We start from the raw sequence: 24,876 nt of genomic DNA, 5'->3' as shown, positions 1-24,876 counted from the left end.
CCTCTACTAGAATGTTTTGTACCAGCTTTGAGTTTCATCATGTAAAGTTAAGGGTTTTTTTTAATACTGTTCTTGATCAACTCGGATTACAAAAATGTAATATTTTTGCTAAATTCCTGAATAGTAAGCAAAGTGATATTTTAAAGCTAAGTACCATTTCTTTTTCTTATTTTATTTCAACAATCAAAACCAACCAAGCAAAAAACTTCATTACATTTTTTATTTAGGTCCCAAAAAAACCATCATAATAACATTATATCAATAATATTAATAAAGAAATTGGAAAAAAAAAAAATAGGGGGAAAATATAAAAAAAAATAAAACATCTGTCCACAGCCTCATTTTTGGGACAGGGAGGAAATCTGATCCTCCAGAAAAACTCTGTAAAGTCCATTTTGGGGGTGAAAAGTGAACAGGACGTGGCTTCAAGCTCGGAGCACACCGACTCGTTGTGCACCAATCAGGAATGTTGACGTGAGGCAGGGGGTGGTTCTTGAGGTTAGAGACGATTTTCAGTCTACTGCTGCGGCATCTGCTGCAAAATGCATCACAAAACAGACAAATCTTCATTTCAGCTAGTTCAGCTTGTGTAGCAAACAAAACTAAATTAAACTTCTATCCCGCTACCTGCTGTGTCTGCGTCTGTGTTTCTGGTCCTCGGCTCGCTAGGCGGCTCAGGATGTTCCTCTCAGACATCTGGAGTCGGACAGCAACCGGCGGTATCCGGGCGATGGTTGCTGGGAGGCGGGTCACATCCGCCTTCATGTCACTCAGCAGTTCTTCCAACTGCTTTAGCACTGAAACACAGAAAGCATTAATATTTATAAAATATAAATCATTTATAAAGCCATAAAAAAAAAAAACTGGTGCCATTTAGTCATAACTTTGTAGAGCATCGGTTATACCTTTGTGCAGGACGGCGTTGGCCGGTTTGTTCCCGGACATGGACTCCTTGCTTAGGTGCTGGTGGGACTCGGCCAGACACTCCACCTCGCTGAAGCGGGTGTTCAGGGCCATGGAGGGGTGGGAGGGATCTTCTGACATGTTGAGGTAGGCGGCGCGACGCAGCTGCTCCTCGATCACCAGCGCCTGTTCCAACAGCTGGAGACGAGACGAAAAGTTTCATCTTTTAAAATATTTACAATGTTCCTGTTCTTTATGTTTGATTAAATAACAAAAATATAGATAAATAATGTGATTGTTTAAAAATATGAATGAATCAAAGATGGAAAAATGAATGAATGGATCAATGGATAACAGACAAAAGAAGGGGATATATGGTTTGGTGGAAGAAAGAAAGAGCAGAAGAAAAACAAAAGAGTGAATGAAATAAATAGTGAAAGAGGGAGAGAGCAAAATAAAAGGAAAGAAAGAGCAAAAGAGTCAAAGAAAATAGCAAAAAGAAAAGAGTGAAATAAAGACTACAAAGAAGACGAAAATATGAAAGCGCAAAAGAAGGAAAGGGCAAAAAGATAAAGAGTGAGAAAGAGCAAACGGAAAAGAAGTACAACTGGATGCAATAACAGAAAAATTGATGGATGGAAAAAATAACGAATGGATGTATGGACAGAATGTACAGACAGAGAAAAAGGGAAAAAAACAGACAGAATGATGAAAATTATACATATCGATGGCTGGACAGATAATGTACAAACATTATGAAACCCAACACTTGGACGGATGGAATTATGAATGACTGATAGAAATTTATAACCCTACATATTTTTTTTTAGGTATTACATGTGTAAAGTATTTGGTACCTTAAACCTTCGGGCCAGGAACTTGTTCTTGATTTCCAGGAAGTTGCCCCTGTTCATCTCCCCTTTGAACGGCTCGTTGAGGATGGCGAACCTCGCGTCGTTCTGGATGTCCTGCCAGCGAGCGTAGCCGTGTCTGGAGGGATCAGCGGTCAGGGGAACAAACATCCAACCAGGGCGGCCTCTGGTAAAACTACATCAACATAACGGAGTCCAGGATCACTCCGGTCGGAAAAGGATACTGAATGATGCCGGCCAGCAGCCAGTAGTCATGGCGACGGTGCCAGATCTCATTGGTTTTCTTGGTAACCGTGGCGGCGCGCTCCTCATTCTGCCATAAAGAGTGGAGCTCTAAAGGAAAAGGAGCCGTTAGTGATTTGGAACAGACTCCTGAAACTGACCCGACTTCCTGTCTGTGTTCATACCTGTGAATCCTCCATCTGCGATGTTGAACATGAATCTGGTTTTGGCTTTCTTCTTCTCCTCGCTCACGCCGCTGGCGGTGGAAGCTGCCGCTGCCACTGCCGCCGTAGCCACACCCTCTTTGCTGCCGTCTCCGTTCTGCAGCTTGGCCGCCTCCTCTGGCTTTGGAGCTTCTTTCTCCTCCTTCACATCTTCAAAAGAAAAAAACAAAACAAAAACAGAAGAGTCACTACCAGACTTCAGATGACAGCTGGCATTTAACAGGTTAAATCTACAAAAGTTACCTTTCTTTTCTTCTGCAGGAGGAGTGGTGTCCATCTTTTCAGTCTTCTCTTCCTTCTTTTCCTCTCCTGTAGGATGAAAACATTATTTAGAACAAACTTTATTAAGATTGCAGCAGAGCTAGCACAAGCGAACAGCTTTAAGAAATATTGCACAAATCATAACTTTGAAAAACATTCTTTGCAAATTTAAGAACAAAAAAAAGCCTTGAAAATCTCACCTTTGACTTCAGGTTCCTCAGGTTTGACTTCTGACGGCTCCGTCTTTTCATCTACAGCTGGTTTGTCTTCCTCTCCTCCCTCTGAGCTCTTTTTCTCTCCCTCTCCCTCCTCTCCTTCCTTTTCCTTTGCGCTCTCTGCTTCTCCGTTGCTCGGTTTGTCCGTCTCCATCGGCTCCTCGCCGTTTTTCTTCTCCTGCGTCTCCATTGGGACCTTCTCATCGTCGTCCGGGATGGCGATAACCTGTCGGCATCATGGATAAATCAGATTCAAGTCTTTGCACATTTTTCAAACCCCACCTTCTTCTTATTAAATTCTTTACCTCGCTGTTGGCTTTAGCTGGCTCTTTGCCGTTTTTATCTGCCTCGCCCTCTTTCTTTGCGTCTTTCTCTCCATCCTTTGATGCCTCTTCATTCTTCACCGAGTCATCAGCTAGAAACAGACACTCTCGTTACATACGATTTGTCTTCCTCCACATCTTTAACAGAAACATTTTCACCTCGGAGGCTAAGCTGGTACCTGGAGCAGGAGTGTTGGGCTGTGTGTCAGCGGGGGTCCCAGTGGACGGTGTTTTTCCTGGAGAGTCCGGCTGAGCCGCAGCCCTCTTGTTCTCCTCCAGGTCGGCCATCCAGGGCATGGACCACTGACCGTTGACGTGCTCAAACTCCTGGACCTGGGAAGTAAAGAGACGCCATCCGGTCAGAGCTTTGTTAGCAATTTACAGGATGGATTTAAAAGGGGGAAAAATCCACATAAAGAAATGATAATGCGCAGAGGTGCTAAATGCTCTTTTACTCAAATAGTTAGATTTCTCTGAGCAAACACCGAAGGTGGGATTGGTATAAAATAGCATGTCCACTATTATGGACACTACCATATCCGGTCACTGCAGGTCACTCACTGTAGCTAATGGTGTCAGGGGGTTGTGTTAGAACTCCAGCTTTTCATTTACTTCAACTATAACATCGACAGAAATGTGACTGTTTCAGATTTTCATTTTTGTGCTGATGATCAGCAACCACATCTGCCATCAGTTTCTACTTTTCAAGGTTTACAGACTAAATGAGTCTCAACAACAACAAAAAATATTTCAGGGCTTTCTACTTGATGTCGGTGGAAAAAAAAATAAAACTTTTTGCAAATTTTATCACTGTATTGGACTGCAGTGGAATGACATGCGCACATTTCTTGTTAGCGCTTAGATGTTTGAATATTTGTCATGGAGTTTGATCAAAAATAATGTAGTATCTCATATTATTCAAGGTTCTTCATTGAGTTGTTGAAGCCAGATATCTCCAGGTAGAGATGTCTGGCTGTAGATTGTTTGCTTAATAGTCTATTATGTCAATGTACATGTTTTTTTTTGTTTGTTTGTTTTGTCCTAGCTTGTACAGCTGCTTGGACAGTGCTGTAATAATTAAAATTATTCTTAATTTGGTCAACTAAAACCAGCTGCTGCCTCGTTGGGGTGAAATATCATGTTAATTACTCCATCAATAATCAAACATCTACAGTTTGTCATAATTTCATATTAAAGGGAGTTCAAACAAAAAACATACTTTTTTGCGTATAAGCGACATGACGCCGATGCGTGTGAGGACATGTTGCCGGGACAACCCTTCTCTAGGGACGCCATCTGCGAAAGTCTCAGCTCCGTCTGCTCCGGGTTCGCACAGGTGGCGCATGAACAGAGAGACGTAAGCCCTGCAGAGGGAGAAAAAACTAAATCTGAGAAAATATCCTTCGGTCTTCATGTTCAACAGAAAAAAAATTCACTTACTTGAATTCTTTCTCAGATTTCCCCCGCAGGTCTCGGACCAGCCACTGGGTGGTGAAGGCATCCTGCGGAGGCATCCCATAACGCATCACTGCGTTCAGGAAGGCCTTCCTCTGCCGAGAATTGAAACCCAATACCTGGAAAACAGCAGGAGGCTCAGACTTCACTCGGTTGCTTTTCACTAGATTTCTAAAACCAGTCGCTGTGTTGCTTTTTGAAATGTTTGTAGGATTCAAACATACCACGTATGAACACAGACTAAAGAAGAGCAGCTCACCTCAATGTTGCCTCCAACCCTGGCCAGCAGGGGGGGCAGTGGTTTGTCTTTATCATTCCTCAGGCCTTTCCTGTTGGGCCTGCGAGAGTTGGCTGCAGAAAAGAAACCAGAGATACTGAAGACTCCACAACCAATCAGCTGAATAATACATAATATTTTCATTTCCTGTAAGTTAGCTTGTTAAGAGATGTGCCTGGAAGAACCTGTATTACAAATTGTTTACATTTGTGCTAATGGTATCCAAGACATAAAACACATTTATGATTCTTACCCTCTGATCTCTCATCAAAGTCTTCATCCCCTTCCTCAGACGCCACAGAGTAATCCGACTGTCCATCAGACTGGTCGTCCTGCCAATCAGCTTTAAGATAATAACAAAAAATATTTTCAATCAATGAGAGGTCTATTTAAATGTAACTCAAGCTCAGAGAATTAAAAGAAAAAAGGTCTACCTCTGTCTTCCTGTGAGCCGTCGTTGTAGTTGACCTGCTTGCGGATGCGTTTGCCTTTGCCCAGGTTGCGGGCCAGATCCTCCTGCTGCTGCTCATAGTGGTGCCGCAGCAGTTTCTCCCAGTAGTCTGGGTCGACGCTCTCCTCCTGCTTGATGATTTCTCGCTGCACTTCCTCCTCCTGAGCACCACAAAAGTGGGGTAGTAATAAGAAAATCGGTTTGGACCGAGGAGGTTTCCATGCCGATCCCACCGGGCCACAGACTCACCTCTTCCTCCTCGTCTTTGACCACATACTGAGCCACTTTGAAGGAGCTCAGGTATTCGTTCATGCTCTGTATCTCCGTGTCGTCGGTGGCGTCCTGATTGCGGTCGAGAAGTCGCTCGATGGCTTTGTCATCGTAATGGATGATGCTGCTGTCTTCCTCTTTGTTCTCACCTGAGGACAAATGTGTCAACATTGATTGCTCAAGTCAGGATTCCTAAACATGTTTCAAGCCAAAACTCCATACTTTTCCAAACTCCAGATTGCTCCAACAGTTAAGTTTAAGCTTTAAATATGGAAATGTTACGTGATAGCATTAGATGGATGGATGGACAGAAAAATTCATAGCCAGATACTTGATAAGGTAAATTGCTAGAAAGACTAAGACAGATGAGTGGCTGAAAGAAGTTTCATTCATCTATCCATAATAAAATGTGCAACATCAGAAAACTAAAAAAAAAAAAAAAGCCCAAAAAAGGACACTGACTGGAATAACTTATTTTTACAAATCTAAACATGAATTATGTAGGTTTGTGAATACATTTGGGAATTACAAAGATTTTCTATGATTTATTTTCCCCAAATCTGGGGAAATCAGATAATTTCCCAGACTTTTTAAAGCTGTCTGCCTGCTACACATCTTTACCTTCTAAGTCGTCCTTGAACAGCTCTTCTGTTCCAAACTTGAGAATGTCGTCCAGCTCCTGTTTAGACATGGAGCCCGTCTTGGATCCAAGACCGGGTCGGACCACCAGGTGAGTCAACATCATCTTCTTCTTGGCCACCTGAAGCAAGAAATCCAAAGATGAAGATGTGAAGTTTTTTGTAGTTTTACAGCTGTAAAGGCTGAACCATTACCTGACAACTAAAATATATTAAAATGCGCCAATTACCTGAGTAATCCTCTCCTCCACAGAGGCCTTAGTGACAAATCTGTAGATCATGACCTTTCTGTTCTGACCGATACGATGAGCTCTGCTGAAAGCCTAAGAGCCGACAAAGAGGCAGACATGATTAACCTGATAACCCACGTATTTAGTAAGAAAAGCAGTGACAAGGCTTCACCTGGATGTCATTGTGAGGATTCCAGTCCGAGTCGTAAATGATGACCGTGTCGGCTGTGGCCAGATTGATTCCCAGACCTCCGGCCCTCGTGGACAACAAGAAGGCAAACTGCTGAGCACCGGGAGCTGAGGGACAAAGGAGGAAACAGTAAATACTTGTTCTGTATTTTTTACAATCTGCCTGTGATAAAAAAAGCAACAATAAGGATTTTTGTAAAGTTTTTGATGCAGATTTTAATTTCTCTTTAGGAGCTATGATATAAAACAATATAAAAATAGTTCAATATTTCTCTCGTCTTCCTGTCATGTGTTTCCATTTATTTTTTCTAGAAAACTACAAAAGAAATCTGACCGTTAAAACGATCGATGGCTTCCTGTCTCATCCCGCCGGTGATTCCTCCGTCAATCCGCTCATATTTGTACCCTTCATTTTCCAAGAAGTCCTCCAACAGATCCAACATCTTGGTCATCTACACAAGAACAAACAACAAATTGTTAAATAGAAAGAACAATTAAACAAACTCAACCTGCAACACTGTCTTTTCTAAAGCTGCTGACCTGCGAGAAAATGAGAACTCTGTGTCCTCCTTCCTTCAGCTTCCTCATCATCTTCTGCAGCAGCAGCAGTTTTCCAGATGACTTTGTGAGAGCACTCCCGTCGTACATCCCATTGGGCATCTTTGGCGCTTCCTGTTTGGAGTGAGAAATTAAACACAAGATTTCAAAACAAGAAATAATTTAGCTGAGCAACTGAAAACAATACATTTTCATCTATTTTCTGTCTCATTCAGTTTTTTTAAATAAATAAAAGTGTTCTCTGGCAAAGATTTGTGAATTTCTTTTATAAGGAGAGATGATGGTTTCTCCAGCCCATACCATAGCTGCTGCAGGAAAGAGGTAGGGGTGGTTGCAGCACTTTTTCAGGTCCATGACAACGTTCAGCAGAGAAACCTGGTTTCCTCCACCTTTTGTGTTGAGGGCCTCAAAGTTTTTCGTCAAGATAAATTTGTAGTATTTTCTGCAAAAGGGTAAAGAAAAATTAGACCTCAGGATTCAAGCCTGACTGGACTAAAATCATTTCGACTGTAGATTAGTGCTCCAGACTAACTTCTGCATGGGACTGAGCTCCACCCGGACGATGAGCTCGGTCTTGGAGGGCATGTGCTTGAAGACATCGGCCTTCAACCTCCTGAGCATATGCGGACCCAGCATGTCATGAAGCTTCTTGATCTGATCCTCCTTAGCAATGTCGGCAAACTCTTCCAGAAAGACTTCCAGGTTGCTGCAGGTGGAAACAAACAAGGATTAAGTTTGTAATTTTTTTGTCGTTTCTGGTATTTTTACACAAAGTCTATAAAAAAATATTGGTTTGTTTTCTTACATGAAAAACCTTGAGCAGATATTTGTAGATTACTTCATAGATTTATTTTGTAGCCCAGAGTTTGAGTACAAACTCTGCAAGTTTCACCAACTCAAATGTAAGACTTTTTAAGACCATTGTGAATGTAATTTAAGACCTATATTGCCAAAGAAATGTACATTTGTCCAGCTAACTGGCAATAAATTTGCACTTACCAGTGATGGATGTACAAAAGATGGTTAGCTAGCAAGGGAATGTTAGCAGCAAGTCAGAGAACGCGGTGAAAGTGTCTGCGTGTGACTCAAGACTTTTGTCTGATGATAAAGTCTCATGAGAAAAAAAATACATAAACTAAGAGATTAAGTTGTCTAGCCAAGACAATATTTAAGAACTGTGTTTAATGGCTAACTTACTTTTTAAACTTAATTTAAGACATTTTAAGGCTTTAATTTAGATACATGAATTTAAGAACTTTAGGATTTCTACACTAGTCAGGCTCTGGAACAAATAACATGGGCATACATGACTAATCTTTTTTGTAAGAATTTTTTGTACATTTTGTTATTTTTGCCAACTCATTCATACAAAAAAAGTGATTTTAATGTAATAAAATAGGAAAACGTTTCAATGAGTGTGAATATGTTTCCCAGGCACATCTGATTCAACTCATTTAGTTACAACTTCAACAAATGTCAGCAATCAGCTTCTTAAATTACAAAGTTAAAAATTAAAAAGCTCAACGTACTTGAACCTCTCAGGTGTGAGGAAGTTAAGGAGGTGGAAAAGCTCCTCCAGGTTGTTCTGCAGTGGAGTTCCCGTCAGTAGCAGCTTGTGTTGCAGCGGATAGTTGTTCAAGACCCGGAAAAACTGTAGCAGAGGAAACATGTTTACTACTTAGTTAACATAAAGGTTAGAAAAAACAATGAATGACAAAGTGAGCAAGGAATTTTCCCACCAAGTGTTGGCATTATCTGGTCAAATAATCTATAATATAGTTAGCGCACCTTGGACTGATTGTTTTTCAGTCTGTGGGCCTCGTCTACCACCAGGCAGGCCCAGTCTATGGAGCCCAAGATGGCCATGTCGATGGTGATCAACTCATAGGAAGTCAGCAGGACGTGGAACTTGATTGATGAATCTTTCTGTTGGACCAAACAGGAAACACCTTCATCTTCAACTCAACTTTTAAAGCGTCATTTTCATCCTACTCTTCATTCCTGCCCGTTTCCTCTCACCTTCATCCTCGACGCCTTCTTCCCTCCGCGGATGGCATTGTCCTCGAAGGAGAACTCGTTCTCCCTGATGACGGCTCTGCTGTCTTTGTCTCCGACGTACGTCACAACGTACATGTCGGGCGCCCACATCTCAAACTCTCTCTCCCAGTTTATGATGGTGGAGAGAGGAGCGCTGACCAGGAACGGCCCCTTGGAGTGACCCTGGAAGTAGAGACAACTTTAGCATAAAAAATAAGAGCAGAGGGTAAGTTTTTGTCTCCAAATAAGATGATTGCACTTTTCGTTTCAAAACAATCTAGTCTAGCAAAATTTTAATTTAAATGTCACATTAAAAGTGTTGAAAAAAATAGGTTTGTAATGCCACTGCCAAATAAGTCTATTATTCTACAGTAACAATATTCAAAAGTGGAAAATATTTAAGACAATCTCCCAGGAGTGAAAGTCAAAGCAAATTCACAGAATATCCTGCTGAAAATAGTGAAAAAAATTGTAAAATCTCCATAGACACAAAATTAAATTAGCTTTTTTGCATGATAAACTCAGTTCAGTGTTTATCACCAGTAAATACATCTCCATAAGCATTTGAATATTTACATACATATACCCATTTGCATAATTATGGGTAAAAATGTGAGACATCGGAGTTTTGCATTAAAGTGGGTCTGCCATGCCACAGTTCAACCTTTTAGTGGCTATTATTTTTAAACTCTCAGTCGAAGTCTGAATCTCGCTATTAATGCAAAAAAACAAGTTCATCTGATTTTTTTAAACAAATCACATTCAACTGCAGAATCCCTTGTGACTTCCTTAAAAAGCGCAATCTGACCTCCCAACTTTAGGTGGCAGCAGCCACACATGAGAAGCGTCTGTTTACTGTTTCAGATCCAAGTGAATGTCATCAGACTTCACCTGACAAAATGGCTGGAGAGCTCCTGACCAATCAGATTACAGTACTGCCAAACAGGCGTTCTGTCAGCAATAACTAAAATTGGGACATTTTCAACTAAATAAGTCAGACCTTCCATAAAAATCTTGACAAAACCAAAAATGTATGACTGTTTTCTCTTCCCAAGATGGATAAAAATTGGTTATTTTTCAACAAATAATTAAAAAAAACACATACAAATTAATTTAACATGTAAATCTACATTACTCAGGTTCTCACCTCCTTATAGAGCGAGTAGAGGAAGACTGCGGTTTGGACCGTCTTGCCCAGACCCATCTCATCAGCCAGGATGGTGTCTGTGCCCTGAGCCCAGGAGAACCGCAGCCAGTTGAGACCCTCCAGCTGGTAAGGGTGCAGCGTCCCACCAGTGGTGTCCAGGTAATCCGGCTGCCGCTCAAACTTTATGGTCGGCTGCAGAGAGAAGCAAGAAATATTTTCAAAAAAGTAAGGTAAAATGTCTCAAAACATTCAAAAGGATTTATTTCAAAATGTCTCAGTCACTAACTAGCATACTTACATCTATCACCGGGTTCTCGGGGGGTCTCTCTGGCCGCTTCACTCTTCCTTTCACCTTGATCTTCTTCCCTGGTCTCCCATCGTCTCCCATCATCAGTTCTCTGAAACAAAAAGATGTTTACTCGGTTAGAAACGCCCTTTTTAAGGCTGGTTTAAGTATCAAAAATGACATGAAACGATAATATTTTACCTGTGGTTCCAGTACTGAACCTTATAGGTGTCAAACTCGGGTACGTCCATGTCCTCGGCCTCCCAGGTGGCCTGGTCGTACGCCAGCTCGCGCCATTTGATCAGGTAGTGGACGTTGTTCTTCCTGTCCACACTGGAGAAAAAAAAACTTAAATTAACATTTTTTAAACAAATGTTCAACAAATTTATTCAACACACTCAAACAGTGACTGCAATATTTGAAACAACTGAGTTGGGTAATAATAAAGCTCCATAATATACTTAAAGGTTCAGGAAGTAAGATCTGAGATTTAGTAAATAACTCAATTTTTTAAACTAAAAACATTAAAACTTTAACTACAGGTGTATCAAGCACATTTTTCCTACCTGATGCAGATTTCCTGCTTTATTTTAGGCTCAACCAAAAATGACAAATTTGAAGGCTATAATACATAGTTTATAGTTTGGTTGAGGTATTAATAAAAAAAACAACAAAATTATCTTCATCTATTTAATAAAGCACGTTGTGATGGTTGATGAAATAAACAAAAACAGAAAAAGTTCTTAGTTTTGATGCATTGATTTGATTACGTAATAAATTCTTTGTTTTCTTTTCTTTAATATTTGCATTGTTGATCACCAATTAGAGATAATCAAGGGTTAGTTGACCAACTCTGATCTTTGGGTGAATTTTTGGCACATCCCTACATTAAACTGTGTTGCTCTGACATGCGAGTCCATGTCTTTAATGTTTAGACTGCCAAACCTCAAAAAGCAACTTCAACTCCTGAGAGCAACAAGATTTAACCAAACCTGTGTTTCCAGACCAAACTTAATTAAATTCTCCTGTGGCAAAGGAACTAGTAATGGATCAGGTGAGAAGAACCTTTTATTTTCTACATAAAACAATAAGGGAGTTCAATCAGCAAAAATATTTTAAAAAAAAGAGAACGAGGGAAATGTGAGTCAATCCCAACTGATGTCATTGTAATATTTAACAAGATCAGAATTACACATTTTTAATCTATAAATAAAGTGATCAATAAGCCCAGAACGATTATGCAATAAAAGGATGAGTCAGTATTAACAACTCATCTCCTGTTTTGCTTTTCTTCAAGGTCTAGTCAGATCACACAAACAGCATTAGTAAAACATAAAAACAGTTAAATGTTATTGTTCACCCAGGACAAGGCAGTCTGCATCTGTGTTAAAAGGCAACATTAACTGAGTGCAAGTCAATGTAGTAATTCAATAAGGTTTCCCAATGCGATGCAACCTTTCTACAGCAAGCGATGGTCAGACATTGATCCTAAAGGTCTGAAAGTTTAAACTAAAGATTAGCATTTTTTAAAAATCCACTGAGGATATGAAGAGCCTGACTCATGAGGACATAAACAAGTCCTATTAAACACTGTCTATTATTTAAATCATTAGAAATAATAATAAAAAAACCATTTTCAATAAAAAAATACTCTCAGAATATAGTCGTGTCTGTATTGACTAGTCCTGCTTGCAACATTTAGAGGAAAAAATTTAAACTTGCGATTTACAGAGAAATTGGCTGGAATTCTACACTTGATTGGCTCTGATTGGTTGATGTGTCATACAAATGTCTGTTTATTCAATCTCTCATAAATACGTAGGCCAGTTATGTCTAAAAGTTCTCATCACAGAAAAAAAAGCTAAATTAAATTAAAGAATTAAATTAAGATAAAATAAAAAACAACAGCATTTTGAGTGAGTGAAGCCAATAATTATATATTATTATATTGCCAGTCAAAAGTAATTTAATTTGAATTAGGAGCATTTTAGAATGATCTTCCTTCTCCAGATTAAGACGCTCAGACATTGTGTGAACTCTGACCTGTGGTTCAGGATGCGGTGGATCATCAGCCACTCAAACTTGATCCCATAGCGAAGGTATTTCTCCTCCAGGTGAGTGTACATGGGATCCTTGTGCTTCCTCTTCAGGCACTTGTCCTCCTCTCCTTCGCCAAAGTCGATGGGCGGCGGCTCGTCCATGTCGTTTTTCCTCTGGTAGTTCCTGAACATCACCTGGCAGTGCATCTCCAGCTGATGTGGAACATAACAAACGGTCACCAAAGACGTTCAGAAATGAAAAAGTGTGTCGTCATCTTGTATGCACCTGGAGCTCCGTGACCCAAGAGCAATGCCAGTAAGACATGTTGGACCATTTGGCGAAGAACTCCCGCTCGGACCGCCCGGCCAGAGGGGCGGGGTCTGGGGTTTCGGCGGGGAGCTCTGGAGGGCGTGGCACGGGCGTAGGAGGAGGCGGGTCTCCCCACCGCCATGTTAGGATCTTCTGAACCTTCCCCTTCAAGGGCGGACACTGAGAATGACAAAAAATGTGAAAGTTATTGTAAAGATTTTAGCAATGTCCAAAAAGCCAACATACTGACCCCGACATGAATCTAGGGCTGAAACGATTAATCAGATTAATCAGTTATTGAAATAATTGTCAATTAATTTATTAATCAATTAACTGTTAGCTGGAGTGGTTAAATGAAAAAATCTGCAGAATGTGCCGATTTTTTCATCCGATTAATCAATTAATCGTAAGAACAATGTCCCACTCACTGTGCACCGGGGGCAGATCCACTCCCCATTGGGAATCTCGGGCAGCGGAGGGTTCAGGCAGTGGATGTGGTACGACGACGGACACGAGTCGCAGCAGAGGAGCTCGCCTCCGTCTTTGCAAACCCGGCAGAACTCCATGTGATGGTCGTCCTCCTCCATCTCGCCCGTCTCGCCGTTGTCCTCCTCTCCCTCTGAGGCGTCCTCTCTGGCTTCCCACTGGATGCCCTCCTTCTCCTATAGTTCAGGACAAAAAAAATCTGAATCAGTTCTGTGCAAATGCATTAAATAGTTTTAGCAGCAGATCAGCTTACGCAGTGCGGGCAGCTCCAGGTGCCCTCCGGGGCCTTCTCCATGTCGGGGTCCAGACACACCATGTGGTACGCTCTGGGGCAAGTGTCACACAGGATGATCTCCCCTCCCTGCTGGCAAACCTCGCAGTAGTCCTGATGGTCCGTCTCATATCCATCGCCATCTTCCGTTTCTGATGGCGGGAAAAACATTTAATACTGTGCTGTAATACAGTCATGTCTTTGCATTTAGTCACATCACAAACACCAGTTTATATTATAGACAAACTCTACTGATCTATGTGTGCAGACTCCTTTACTATGATACCCCTAAATAAAGCCAGAACAACAAGGAAGCATATTATTTGGCCCGATGGGAGCAAAATGTTACTTTCTGGAGCAAAATGCCAACTGTGAGCCATAGTGTTGGGAGCATTATGCTGATAGATGGAGATGCAGAGTAATCCTGGGGGAAGAAAATCCTGCAGAAGATTGGGACTGGAGCAGCGTGTCAGTCTCAGCTGGACAATACAATTCATAAAGTCTTTTAGATATTTCATGTGTTAGAAATGTGCTAGACTTGAAGTTTGATGTTTACAGACTTTTCATCTAATTTGACCAAGCACAAGCAATTCACCAACAGTGGAATAAAAGTGTTTATCTCCACCAACTTCTGGAGATAAAAAAAATATGGTTCAACAAACTATTGTATCATGAGGTATGAATACAAAAGCATGCCGCACTTTACAGATTTTTTTGGTTGCAAGATATATTTGAAAACCACCCATGCTATTCCTTCCACATCACAATAATGCAGAAATTTGTGTTAATTGGTCACAAAATCCCACCAGACCTCAGTCTGGTTTCAGCCTGAAACCAGACTGAGGTCCTGGTTTCAAGGCTCTACTTTTAATCTTTGTTGTCAAAAGAAAACCAAAGAAATGAATCACTTCTTCCTACTGAGTAGAGATTTCCCCTATACTAAACGATTGACAAGGAAGGTTTTCATGAGCAAAACACTAAAATCTATTTCCATGTAATTCCTTAACCAGAATCTTCATTGAAGACTTCATTCAGGTATACTCCAGACACAAATAGCTTTAATTATAAACACTTTGCTGAAAACTGGGGCATCTAGTTCTGTGGAATCAAAATCTCAGCTGAAGGGAGAAGGGTTTCCACCCTGAAGCCACTACGTCACAGTTCAGAGTCTGACCTCGATGTGAATACAACCGTGACGTCTTTCGAATGCTGCTTCGATCTTGTGACAGCAGCGACAGAAGAGGCCTCGGCGGGCGACAACCCAGAAGATGTTGTACTTCTAAATATACCCGTACTCCACTGACTCAGCCACGATGACTAATGTGTTCATCTGCACGGCTCGTTTTTCTCAGCTCTGCGCTCGCTCTCAAAGCTTTCCCTGAACCACTTATCTCCCTCTGCAAAGGGGCCATTAACCAGCTGGTTTAGATACAGTTAATAATCCACTTTTTTAAAACATATACAGTAGAGCTGGGTGATAAATCGATTTTAATTTTTGTTTCTTGATTATTTAATTTTTGGAAAAATCTGTTTCTTCCCCCCACCAATGCACTCATTGGGTTTCCATAGTCCTGAGTGATGTCAGCAAGCCCAGGGCAGCCATCTTGTTTGACATGCATTTCTTTTTTTGCAGCTACCATTTATTTGGACTTTGAAGTCAGGTTAACTCTATGGTGAAATATAAAGTTTTTTATAAAGTCCTTATGTTACAAGAATAGAGTCATAGTACTAGGAGAATCATATATTACAAAACAGTCAAAATGAGAATATAGCCCTAATTTAACCAGAGTAAGGTCGTAATATTAGGAGATTGAGGTAGTAATTTTATAAGAATTTCAATACAAAAAACAACAAGAAATTATCAAAGCTTTTTTCTCAAAATATTTATAGTTGTTTAGTGGTACAATTGCATCTTTATTCTGATAATATTATGACTATGTCCTTGTAATTAAACAAATTCCTGTATTGCGGCTTTAGTACTCTGTTGTACCACTCATAAAATTTATTATTGAAGAAAAGCGACTTTATTCAAATATTTTGTCATTTTTATTTTCTTTTTTAGAAAAGAAAACAAAAGCAAAATGAAAAAAATCAGATGTGTTATGAAAAAGAATTGGAGATTTTATTTATTTTTGAAACCATATTGCCCAGCCCTAATATGCAGAAATGATTAACAAAGAGGAGGAAAAAAATCTAAGAAATACCTTTCTTCCTCTTGGGTTTGTTCTTGGAGAGCTTCTTCTTGCTGCGGCTGCTGCGGCTGTTTGAACCCTCCGAGATGGAGACGCTGTTGATGCTGCCATTCTCAAAGTCGCTGTCGACGTCAGGCTCGTCCTCCTCACTCTGCGCACACCAGAAACAAACATTAAACGCTCAGCTTCATTAGGAGACTGTCCATACAAGCACCGTATGAGCAGAGCATCAGTAAAGACGTGGAGCGTGTTCGTACCGAGGAGCGCTTCCTTTTGCTGTTGAAGCCTCCCAGCTTGATTTTCAAAGGAGCGACCTTCTTCGTCTTGGCATTGTTATTCTTCTTCTCTTGTGGCTTTGGTGCTGGTTTGGATTTTTTGCGGGCGTTGGGACCTGCAGACCCAACAAACGGACAAATCAGTCACCCAGAGTAATGAGACAGCCGTTTCCCTCGCCGCTGTCCCGGCAGCACTACCTTTGCCCTCCTTGGTTTTGGCTTTGCGGAGAGGCGGCGCCGGTGTCTGCAGAGGCTCGGCCGGGGCCGCCGGGGGCTCGGCTGCAGGTGTGACCTCTGCCACCATGGTCTCTACAGCAGCTGGTATGTTAGCAGTAGCCAGTGCAGCATTCGCAGCTGCTGCTCCTCTCAGAGGGTTGTTTGTGCTGAACTCCCGCCACTTTGCCCCCAAAACCATCATCATCTTGGACACGGCGATCTTGGGATTCTTGGCTGCAATGAGCGGCCTGTAAAGGAGGAAAAGTGAGTCTTAGCACCAAAAGTGTGGAAAAAAGAACAGTCACCGAGGAAACACTGGATGTTTCTGTGAAAAACATTTCCAAATAATACATGCACATGTGAGGGCTTCCAGAGCAACTGGTTCAGTATTATGGGTAAACTAAGGCCAGAACAGACCTGACAAACTGGCTGAAGGCCTTGTAGTTAGTCAGGGATCTGTAATCCTCCTCGGTGAACACATGGTCAATGTCCTCCATTCCCCAGTCATCCAGCAGCTGAGATGATGACTTTGGCTCCTGCAGTAAATAATAAACAATAATTAAAAAACATTGAAGTCTGAAGCACAAGTGAAAAACATTGAATTCAACAAAATTGTGTTTATTTTGACTAAAAGTTGTAATGTAGTTATATGTTTACTATTTGCTAAAAGTTTATATCCAATATGAAAAGTTATAAAACTATAAGCAGTTTTGCTTTACTCAGAAGACGACTGATCTGATGGAAACTTTAAAAACCAACGTATTTGTGCACCAAAAAATTCAGCTTTTACACCTTCATTTTCTATCAGCAGGAGTCTCTTCCTGCGAGGTTTGAAACCTTATTTTACCTCAAGTGGTATTAAAATATTATGCTACATATGGCTTGTGTTGCATGTAAAATAATAGGGCCTTTTTGCAACGACCGAATCTGCTCCAGTAGAGCCAATTTGCATGTAAGAGAGTTACAAGTGGCGAAGTGAAGAGCCTCTAAAATTAGCATCCAGCAAGCAAGCAAACGCTTTAATAATTGACACAGACCGGCATGTTTTTCAGCGCAATTGCACTAAATTGCTTAGTGATATGTGCACCATTTTAGAAACCCTATTGATTTGGTGGTTATCTGGAACAGTCTGTTTTTCACTGTCTGTCGTTTAAAAAGTGCATGTGCGTGCATATGGTGCATATTAGGTGCAGATATAGATGCACCAATCAATCAGCCAGAGATCATCATCGGCCAATTTTCCCTTGATGGGTTCTGATCAGTGAGCCGCAGGTCAAATATTGATCCCTGCGCCCCCCTCATTCATGAAATGTTTAAAAACCATGAGCTCCCACCATTTTCAATCTAACTGGGATAATGAGCTCTGAAAATAAAATCCAAATCAGAAGATCAGATGGAAGAAATAAAAGTTTGATCAGTGCATTTCTAGTCCAAATCAAACTAGAATTCTTAACATGAGGAAGTAAGAGGAAGTTGAACTACAACACAAACAAAGTAAGTAATACTTGTATCAGGTATTTTAACTGCTGTTAAAAAAAGAACAGAAAACAAAAAGAAAATACATTATGTTCTTTTTTTCCACTAAACTTTCCACCACATCTCATCCTTCACAAATATCCCAAATTGCCTTGATTCAACTTAAACGGTTCTTTTTAATGTTGATAAATAGACTTTTTTTTTCTGCTCATTCGGGTCTCCCTGAAGTTTAATGGATGAAGAACAAAGAGGTTCATCTCAGGCAGCACAAGTAGCAGATAAAGATTAAGATAATGCACTGCACGTTCCACCCCCAGCTGCCTTTGATCAAGGCTGCCTGTGCAGCCCTCCGTCTTGTACGGCAGGGCTGCGGCGCGGAACGAGGGCGGCTCTGCTAAGCAATCAAAATGTGTTTATCTAACCAAGAAAAAAAAAAAAAAAAGGGTCAAGAATGTATGGTCGTGCTAATGCTAGGGTTGCCATGGTAACAGCACATTATATCATATGTACATCTCACAGAGCAATACTAGACGTACACATACACACACACACTTACACCCCCCTCCGCACCATTCCCACCCCCTCCTTTTGCATAACTGTCATTAACAAGAAGGCCCCCTATTGGCCGCCAGGTTCTAAATCCACCAGACTGTTCTTTGTTCAAGCGTCGCTCATTTCACATGTGTTTGTCACACCGCAGGACTCCATTACAGGTACGCAGGCAGAAGGTGCTCATCATGGAACCCGCAGAGGGCAGGTAGAACAGCTATTTACCAACTGAAGACCGCCTCTTAGAAACACAGATGCTTGACATTTCTAGTTCTTAAAAAGAAAATACATCAATTAAAAAAAAATTTAAAAAAAACAATCTACCACAGACCTAGATAAATGATGAGGTTCACCTCTACAAAGCTACATCAGCATAGCTGTTATATCAGTGCATACTTTAAAAGAAGTGTGCCAGTAGCTGGGGCATGTTTTAAAAGATCATGGTGCGTCTTTACACAGCTTTGATGGAAACTCGTTTAAAAAAAATGTCTGTAATTTATCATCATGTGGTCAATTGTCCTTTGCCCAGGAGTGGATAAAGAACAACTGATTATGACGCAAACAAGCTTAAGAAGGGATCAGAAACACTGTGCCATTAGAAAGTGCTTCCCCTCTTCCAGATTTCTTCCTTTTGTCACACGTAGACATTTCATATCATCAAAAATCTATTTAATATCAGCCACAGACGATCTGAGTAAATACAAAACAGTTTTTTTTTTTACTAATCAGCACAAAAAAAAAACCGACCATGTTTTGCATGATAACATAACTCCTCCCTCTCTAAATCATGAATTAACCTTCATTATTCACACTTTTTCCTTCACAAGCCACACCCGATGCTGATTACTGCCGGACTGGTAGAATCAAGAAATCCCATAAAGAAAATTTCATCTGACATTTATAGGACATTACAGGGTCCCTACCACTCCCTCTAGGCTTTGGTATAACAGGAATTACAATTATTAATTAGATTTGGGGATCAAGGGCAGGAATCAACATAATTAACCTCTTGATATGAAGAGTGTGAATACCCAACACTTGAAATATAGTACTCTTTTGGATTTGCGATGATGACAGATTAAACTAGAAACAGTTACAAAGATATTTCTAATGCTTTATGACACCAGCAAACTACATTCTCCTAATAGGAAAAAAAAGTAAGGAAGAGCAGTGAACCTTCCCAGGAGTGGCCAGCCTACAAAATCAGTACAAGAGTGAATCAAAACTACAGAAAAAAAAAAAAAAAAAAAAAAACAACATCTGAATCACTGCATACCACATTTTCCTCAGTCAAGGTCAGTGGTCATGATTGTACAAAAAGAAAGGCTGTGCAGACATTGCAACTTCATGGAAGAGTTGCTGGTCAAAAAGATCCCAGAAACCCGTTTTACACTCGCCAAAAAGAATCTTAATGATTCCCGAGACTTTTGGGAAAATGTCCCAGAGACAACTGAAGAGTCCAGTGGTATCTTGCGTAAAACTAACAGCATTTCAGAAAATTGACAGCTTTCCAGCAGTTAAACTAATGGGGTTGGTAGTTTGATAGTTCTGAAGTAGCAGGGCACTTCAGGACATAAATAATTTCTCTACTCTACCAGAAAAGCAGAGTTTTCTACCCTAATCACAAACATATTGAGGTTACACTGAAGGACAATGATGCTTAGCAAACCAGCGAGTCTAATTAAGATGCAGGGAAATGACTAAAACAGACTTTTTATGCTAAAAAATTCATCAATGAAGCTAAATTTAAACACTTCTGCGGGGGAAAGTAGGTCAATAATGGTTCATAGCACAGCATGTACAGGACTGACTGCCAGTTATCACAAAATATACTTGACCAGGTTGGTATGAATAGTTTTTTCTTAAGGCATGAAATCATCATTTGAACAATTAAATGTATAATAACTCAGGCTATGTTTTGTGTGATATTAAAATTTCTTTAATGAGTTGAAACATTAAAGTGTTACACTTTTTCTCAGCAATGTACTTCCTGGTCATTCTTGAAGCATGCATTTGTTTTTAGATCTAGCTGAAATACCAAAGTTGTTCCTTACCGAGTCATCATCGTCATCGTCGTCATCCTCCTCTGGCTCTGGTTCTTTCCTTTTGGAACTCCTTTCAGGAACACTGTTCCTCTTCTTCTCTTTGCCACTGCTGGCTTTCTTCTTCTTCTTGCGTCCTGGAGTGTAGTCGCTGCCCTCGCTCTCGGAGCGCTGGGCCGAGCCCGTATCCTCTACGTCTTCCACTCCGCCCATGTCCATGGGCTCTGGGGAGCTGATCGTCAACTCCTGGGACAAGAAGGAAACAGATAGGGCTCAGCAAACCCAGGAAAATACATGGAGACAACCTTACAGTGAAATGTAACTGCGTTCCTGCAGCTGCTTACCTCTCTGCGCGACCGCCTCTTGCTGCCCTTGCTCTCCCGGCTCTTCTTGGCCTTTTTCTTCTTCTTCTTCACCTTCGGAGACTCATTCTCCGAGATCTCTTCTTCCTCATCATCTGCAAAGCAGGCCAACGGACACACGCCACAGTTAGGATGAATGCCCACAAACAGCGTGTCAGCACATTCAGGCTGCGTGATCATTATTTAATAGTTGGCTCTGAAGATAGAAGGCATATCTGTGAACCCTCTGATGAAAACCGCGCACAGGTTAGATGCAACTGCTTACTGAAACAACCAATATGGTGGTAGATGGCAGGTTTTATTTTGCGGAGAGAAAATACAAGTAGGTGTAAAAGGTGAACTGTTACATGTAAGTAATTAACAGCATTTGAATGAGCCTTATCGGGTAAAATATCTACTCTTCTAATGGCTGTAATTAGCCGCTTTGGAGAAAGTTTCCACTCAGGAAAGTCCAGTTGTTCATCTATTTAACCACGAAGCAGATTACCATAGTATGAACAGATTAATTTACAGCGGGTAAATCAGAAAATAAACTAGCATTCTAAGTCAATGTCCTCTTTTCAATGTCCTTAGAGTGGAAAAAAAGAAAAACATTAATTCACATTGAATTAGTCACTATGATGTATCTACAGGTTGAACAACATATGATGTTAATGATTCTAAGAGCTTATTAATGTAATTTGCAGTCATTTTAAAATTAATGAGAAGCTACTGTTAAAAACATTTAACAAGATGTTTTTTATTTTTTGGATCAATGGAATTCCAGGCCTGATTTATGACTCCTGACATTTGCTCAACATCTGGCTGCAAATAGACTAATGAATAAAATGTAAAAGATACATACATTTTAAAAACGATATTTGAATGTCTTCTATTTTGGGAAAATTCAAGCACTTTAGATGTTTAAGTATTACCCAACATTCAGAAACCTAAACAATTGACCCCAAAACTGATTACAAAAGTTACATATTAACTCACCAACCCGTTTTCTATATTTACTTAATCCTACAGAGGATCGTAGGGGTGAAAATTTACACCTCAGTGCAATTTACAATCACAGATTAACCAAACATGATTTTAGTTGGAGGAAGGACACCACACTGCCTAGAAAAAACAATGCATGGGAAGAACATAAGAGGCAACAGAGATTTAGAAGAAGTGTGTTACAACAACTCCAACCTGCTTTGACAACAATTTAAAGAGTTTGAGTTTTAAAATATTGACTGCTATCGTAGAGTACTGTTGACGTATTATTTCTGTGAATAATATCTACCAGGAGAAGGTTGATAACCTATGATATTTCCAAACAATTAGAAAATGAACCAGTCCAGACTGGGATCAAAACCTACATAACTGGAGATAGGATATTTCTAAAATACTATACAAATAATTAAATTTGTGAGATTTTACCATGGTGTGACCTCAGGTTGGAACAAGCATTTTTTCATTGCTATTGTCACAACTTTATAACTGCATCAAAACTATAAACATTAACTATTTTGGGATCAGTTTGACTGCATTTTATTAGGAACATTAGTTTTAATGCCTGTATGTGGATAAAACTGGACGTCACACCCATGCTTGTTATATAGCATAGTATTAAAAATAGCAAAATTGATCAAAACCAAAATCTACAAGTCAGACTCCAAGGAAAAATGGAAATATAGGTAGGTAAAAGTCTAATCGGTGCATCGCTACCGGCCAGAGACCAATCAGATGCCTTGAATTTCTCTACTACAGACTTCCTTACAAGCAACAATATAAACACACATGATTTATTTTTCGCATTAATTTTAGTTTCATAATCCACTATCATGTGATTTCATAATAATACGTGTTATCCGCTGAATGGAGAACAATCGTGTTGTTGACTTCACCAGTTGAAGCTGATCTAAGAGACTATTTGTTCTCCAAGGTTCCGCTGTGTATGCTGCGGCTGCTCGCTGAAATCCAGCCGTAAACAACACTCGGCACAATTTAAACAAGCAAAGTATAAGATAGACCGAGTAATTTGTGTTTAATATATGGAAAAAAAGTGGATTTATGTCTGTTATTATTCGCACTTTTCCTTCCACAGTCAAACTGAAGGCGCCGGCTACGAGGAGGGGAGCGCTACGGAACGTCATCCACCAGCTTCCAAGCTAACTGGCTGCCTCCATCTTGTCATCGACACGTAAAAAATACCGGTAGCTGGCTAATGTTAGGCCCCGGGAACATGCCGGTTTTTCAGCGTGACAGCACAACAGTGCATCCATCAGCTTTACAACCTCTGACTGCGGTTGGGGTAAAACAATTTGAGTTCTTTAAAACATGTTTGTCTCCCTGTTTGCTAATGGAAGCTACGCAGTAGTTAGCCGCATGAACGAGCTAGCGCTAAGCTAACGCAGCATGATTGATGCGAACGTCAAAAACACACAAGCAGCGTGAACATTAGCGGCTAACAAATGAGACTCATCTTACCTTGCATTAGGCGGTCGTCGGCGGCTCCATAATCGTCTCTGTCATCTTCACTTCCAGACATAGCGGACAGCAGGAAACTTTCTTCTATTGAGTTAGCCAATAGTTTAGCTAACTAAATGAAAGTTATTGTTTGTGGATAATCCAGAGTTCGGACCCAGTGTGAAGTCTGTCCAAATCGTAGCCGGGCCAGGTTTATCAGGGCAGAAAATAAGAGCATAAAAGAAAGCGGAAGTGAAATATCAGGACCAACAAGCACCCGGTAAAACATAGAAGGACGTCAACACTCAGCACATGGGACAATAAACCCAACTTTATCCGCCTGCGAAGTTCACATATTTCTATCTCCTCCTTTCACTCCATCTCTGCGTTCAGCTTACACTATGATTACTATCCGTCCCATTAGCATGCGTGCTAGCCGGAGCTGAACCGGTTGGAGATTTAAGACTCGAAACAGAACCGATCCGCTTCACATACTGACATTTACCCAGAAAATTCCCTTGTGTGACAACCTAAGCCTACTTCACCCTCAATCAAGTCAATTCACAGACCCAGAAACTGACATACTCACAACTTCAAGCTTCCAATAAACAGTAACTCCACGCTCAGTTTGCAACTGATTGACCACTTGGATGCTTTTTTATTCCAGATGGTAGCGGTGTATATATAATTTAAATATATTTCCGTATTTTTGGTGGCAGCGTGTGCGCACGACGCCGTCTCCTCTTTCTCTTCCTCGCGCGCACACACACAAAGAGATCAGGGGGCAGGCATCCCATAATATTCCCCGCACACACATGCACACGCATTCATATACGCGCACATTTCACTCACCCCTCCCCCACTCTGCATAGTTACCTTGCAACGTACAGACCATAATAGTCAACTCACCCCCTCCCTCTTCTACAGTCTCTTCCCCATTCCTCTATGCACATCACCCCCCCACCCACCACACACCTCCACCCCTCTTAGCAACCACGATCACTATGGAAACGCTCACCCCCGCCCTCTCCTGTGTGGCATCCCATAATAGTAATGAGCGCAGTCACTGACATCCCACAATAAGCATAACTCCAAAAAGAGAGAGATAGGAGAAAGGAGGGGGGGAAAGGAAAATGCGCTCACATGGCAACTGTGTGTGCCACATGACTGCTCAACTTGAGAGTGCATGTTTGCATGTATGCGCAGACTTATGGGTATGAGCGTGGCTCCTAAAGATTGCACACCGGGTGCAGAAGTGATGCAAACCTGGTACCCACCATTAGAAAACTTGGGGGGCCACAAAATGTAGGGGTGACCCCAAAGTAACCCCAAAACGAGGCCTTATGAGCTCAAGTATACGTTACTCAGCATGACGGCAACTGTATGGCTAAGTCTGCACACAAATGCCGGGAAACTTCAGTCAGTAAAAACTTTGCAAGTAGGTTGGTTCAAAATTAAAAAGCCGGGCTCGCCCCTCCAGTTGGGGCAACAGTTGGAGGTCACAGGGGTGAAGCTGCAGTCAAAATCTTTATGCCTGCAGCTGGAAGTATCCCTCAAAACTCTTTGGAGAAAGCCCAGAAGTGCAAGCGCCAAGTCAACAGCTGAGTTAAGCTGTCTGCATGCATACACATGCTGGCTTGCTCCACAGGCTGCAATGAAAT

The 24,876-nt window shown here is 41.0% G+C and overlaps 1 protein-coding gene across 2 annotated transcripts; it reads right to left on the bottom strand.

Annotated features, from left to right (window-relative positions):
• Nucleotides 1-205: 205 nt before the first annotated feature.
• Nucleotides 206-24,009, bottom strand: LOC102227958 (chromodomain-helicase-DNA-binding protein 4-like). 2 transcript variants are annotated; one of them, XM_023344932.1, is made up of 41 exons: nt 23,805-24,009; nt 23,237-23,402; nt 20,759-20,871; nt 20,427-20,660; nt 16,765-16,883; nt 16,330-16,595; nt 16,114-16,247; nt 15,869-16,007; nt 13,647-13,816; nt 13,336-13,569; nt 12,884-13,087; nt 12,602-12,810; nt 10,760-10,891; nt 10,571-10,670; nt 10,273-10,464; nt 9,108-9,308; nt 8,877-9,014; nt 8,618-8,739; nt 7,621-7,794; nt 7,389-7,530; nt 7,071-7,202; nt 6,865-6,982; nt 6,514-6,638; nt 6,342-6,434; nt 6,095-6,233; nt 5,453-5,622; nt 5,187-5,364; nt 5,006-5,095; nt 4,735-4,826; nt 4,461-4,594; nt 4,240-4,384; nt 3,200-3,353; nt 3,003-3,112; nt 2,683-2,923; nt 2,465-2,530; nt 2,183-2,371; nt 2,000-2,108; nt 1,761-1,893; nt 906-1,101; nt 628-797; nt 206-532 (listed from the first exon to the last, which is right to left on the bottom strand). In XM_023344932.1, exons 2-41 carry the CDS (start codon nt 23,295-23,297, stop codon nt 518-520), a joined length of 5,883 nt encoding a protein of 1,960 aa, XP_023200700.1. In that variant the 5' UTR covers nt 23,298-23,402; nt 23,805-24,009; the 3' UTR covers nt 206-517. The 2 variants fall into 2 exon arrangements, with proteins under 2 accessions (XP_023200700.1, XP_023200699.1); XM_023344931.1 differs by having other exon boundaries at nt 206-535; nt 23,805-24,008.
• Between the last annotated feature and the right edge of the window lie 867 nt (nt 24,010-24,876).

This window comes from Xiphophorus maculatus, chromosome 13 (assembly GCF_002775205.1).
Source record: "Xiphophorus maculatus strain JP 163 A chromosome 13, X_maculatus-5.0-male, whole genome shotgun sequence".
Lineage (NCBI taxonomy): Eukaryota > Metazoa > Chordata > Actinopteri > Cyprinodontiformes > Poeciliidae > Xiphophorus > Xiphophorus maculatus.
Note: the sequence above shows the minus strand (reverse complement) of the source record. Positions and strands in the feature narration are given on the sequence as shown.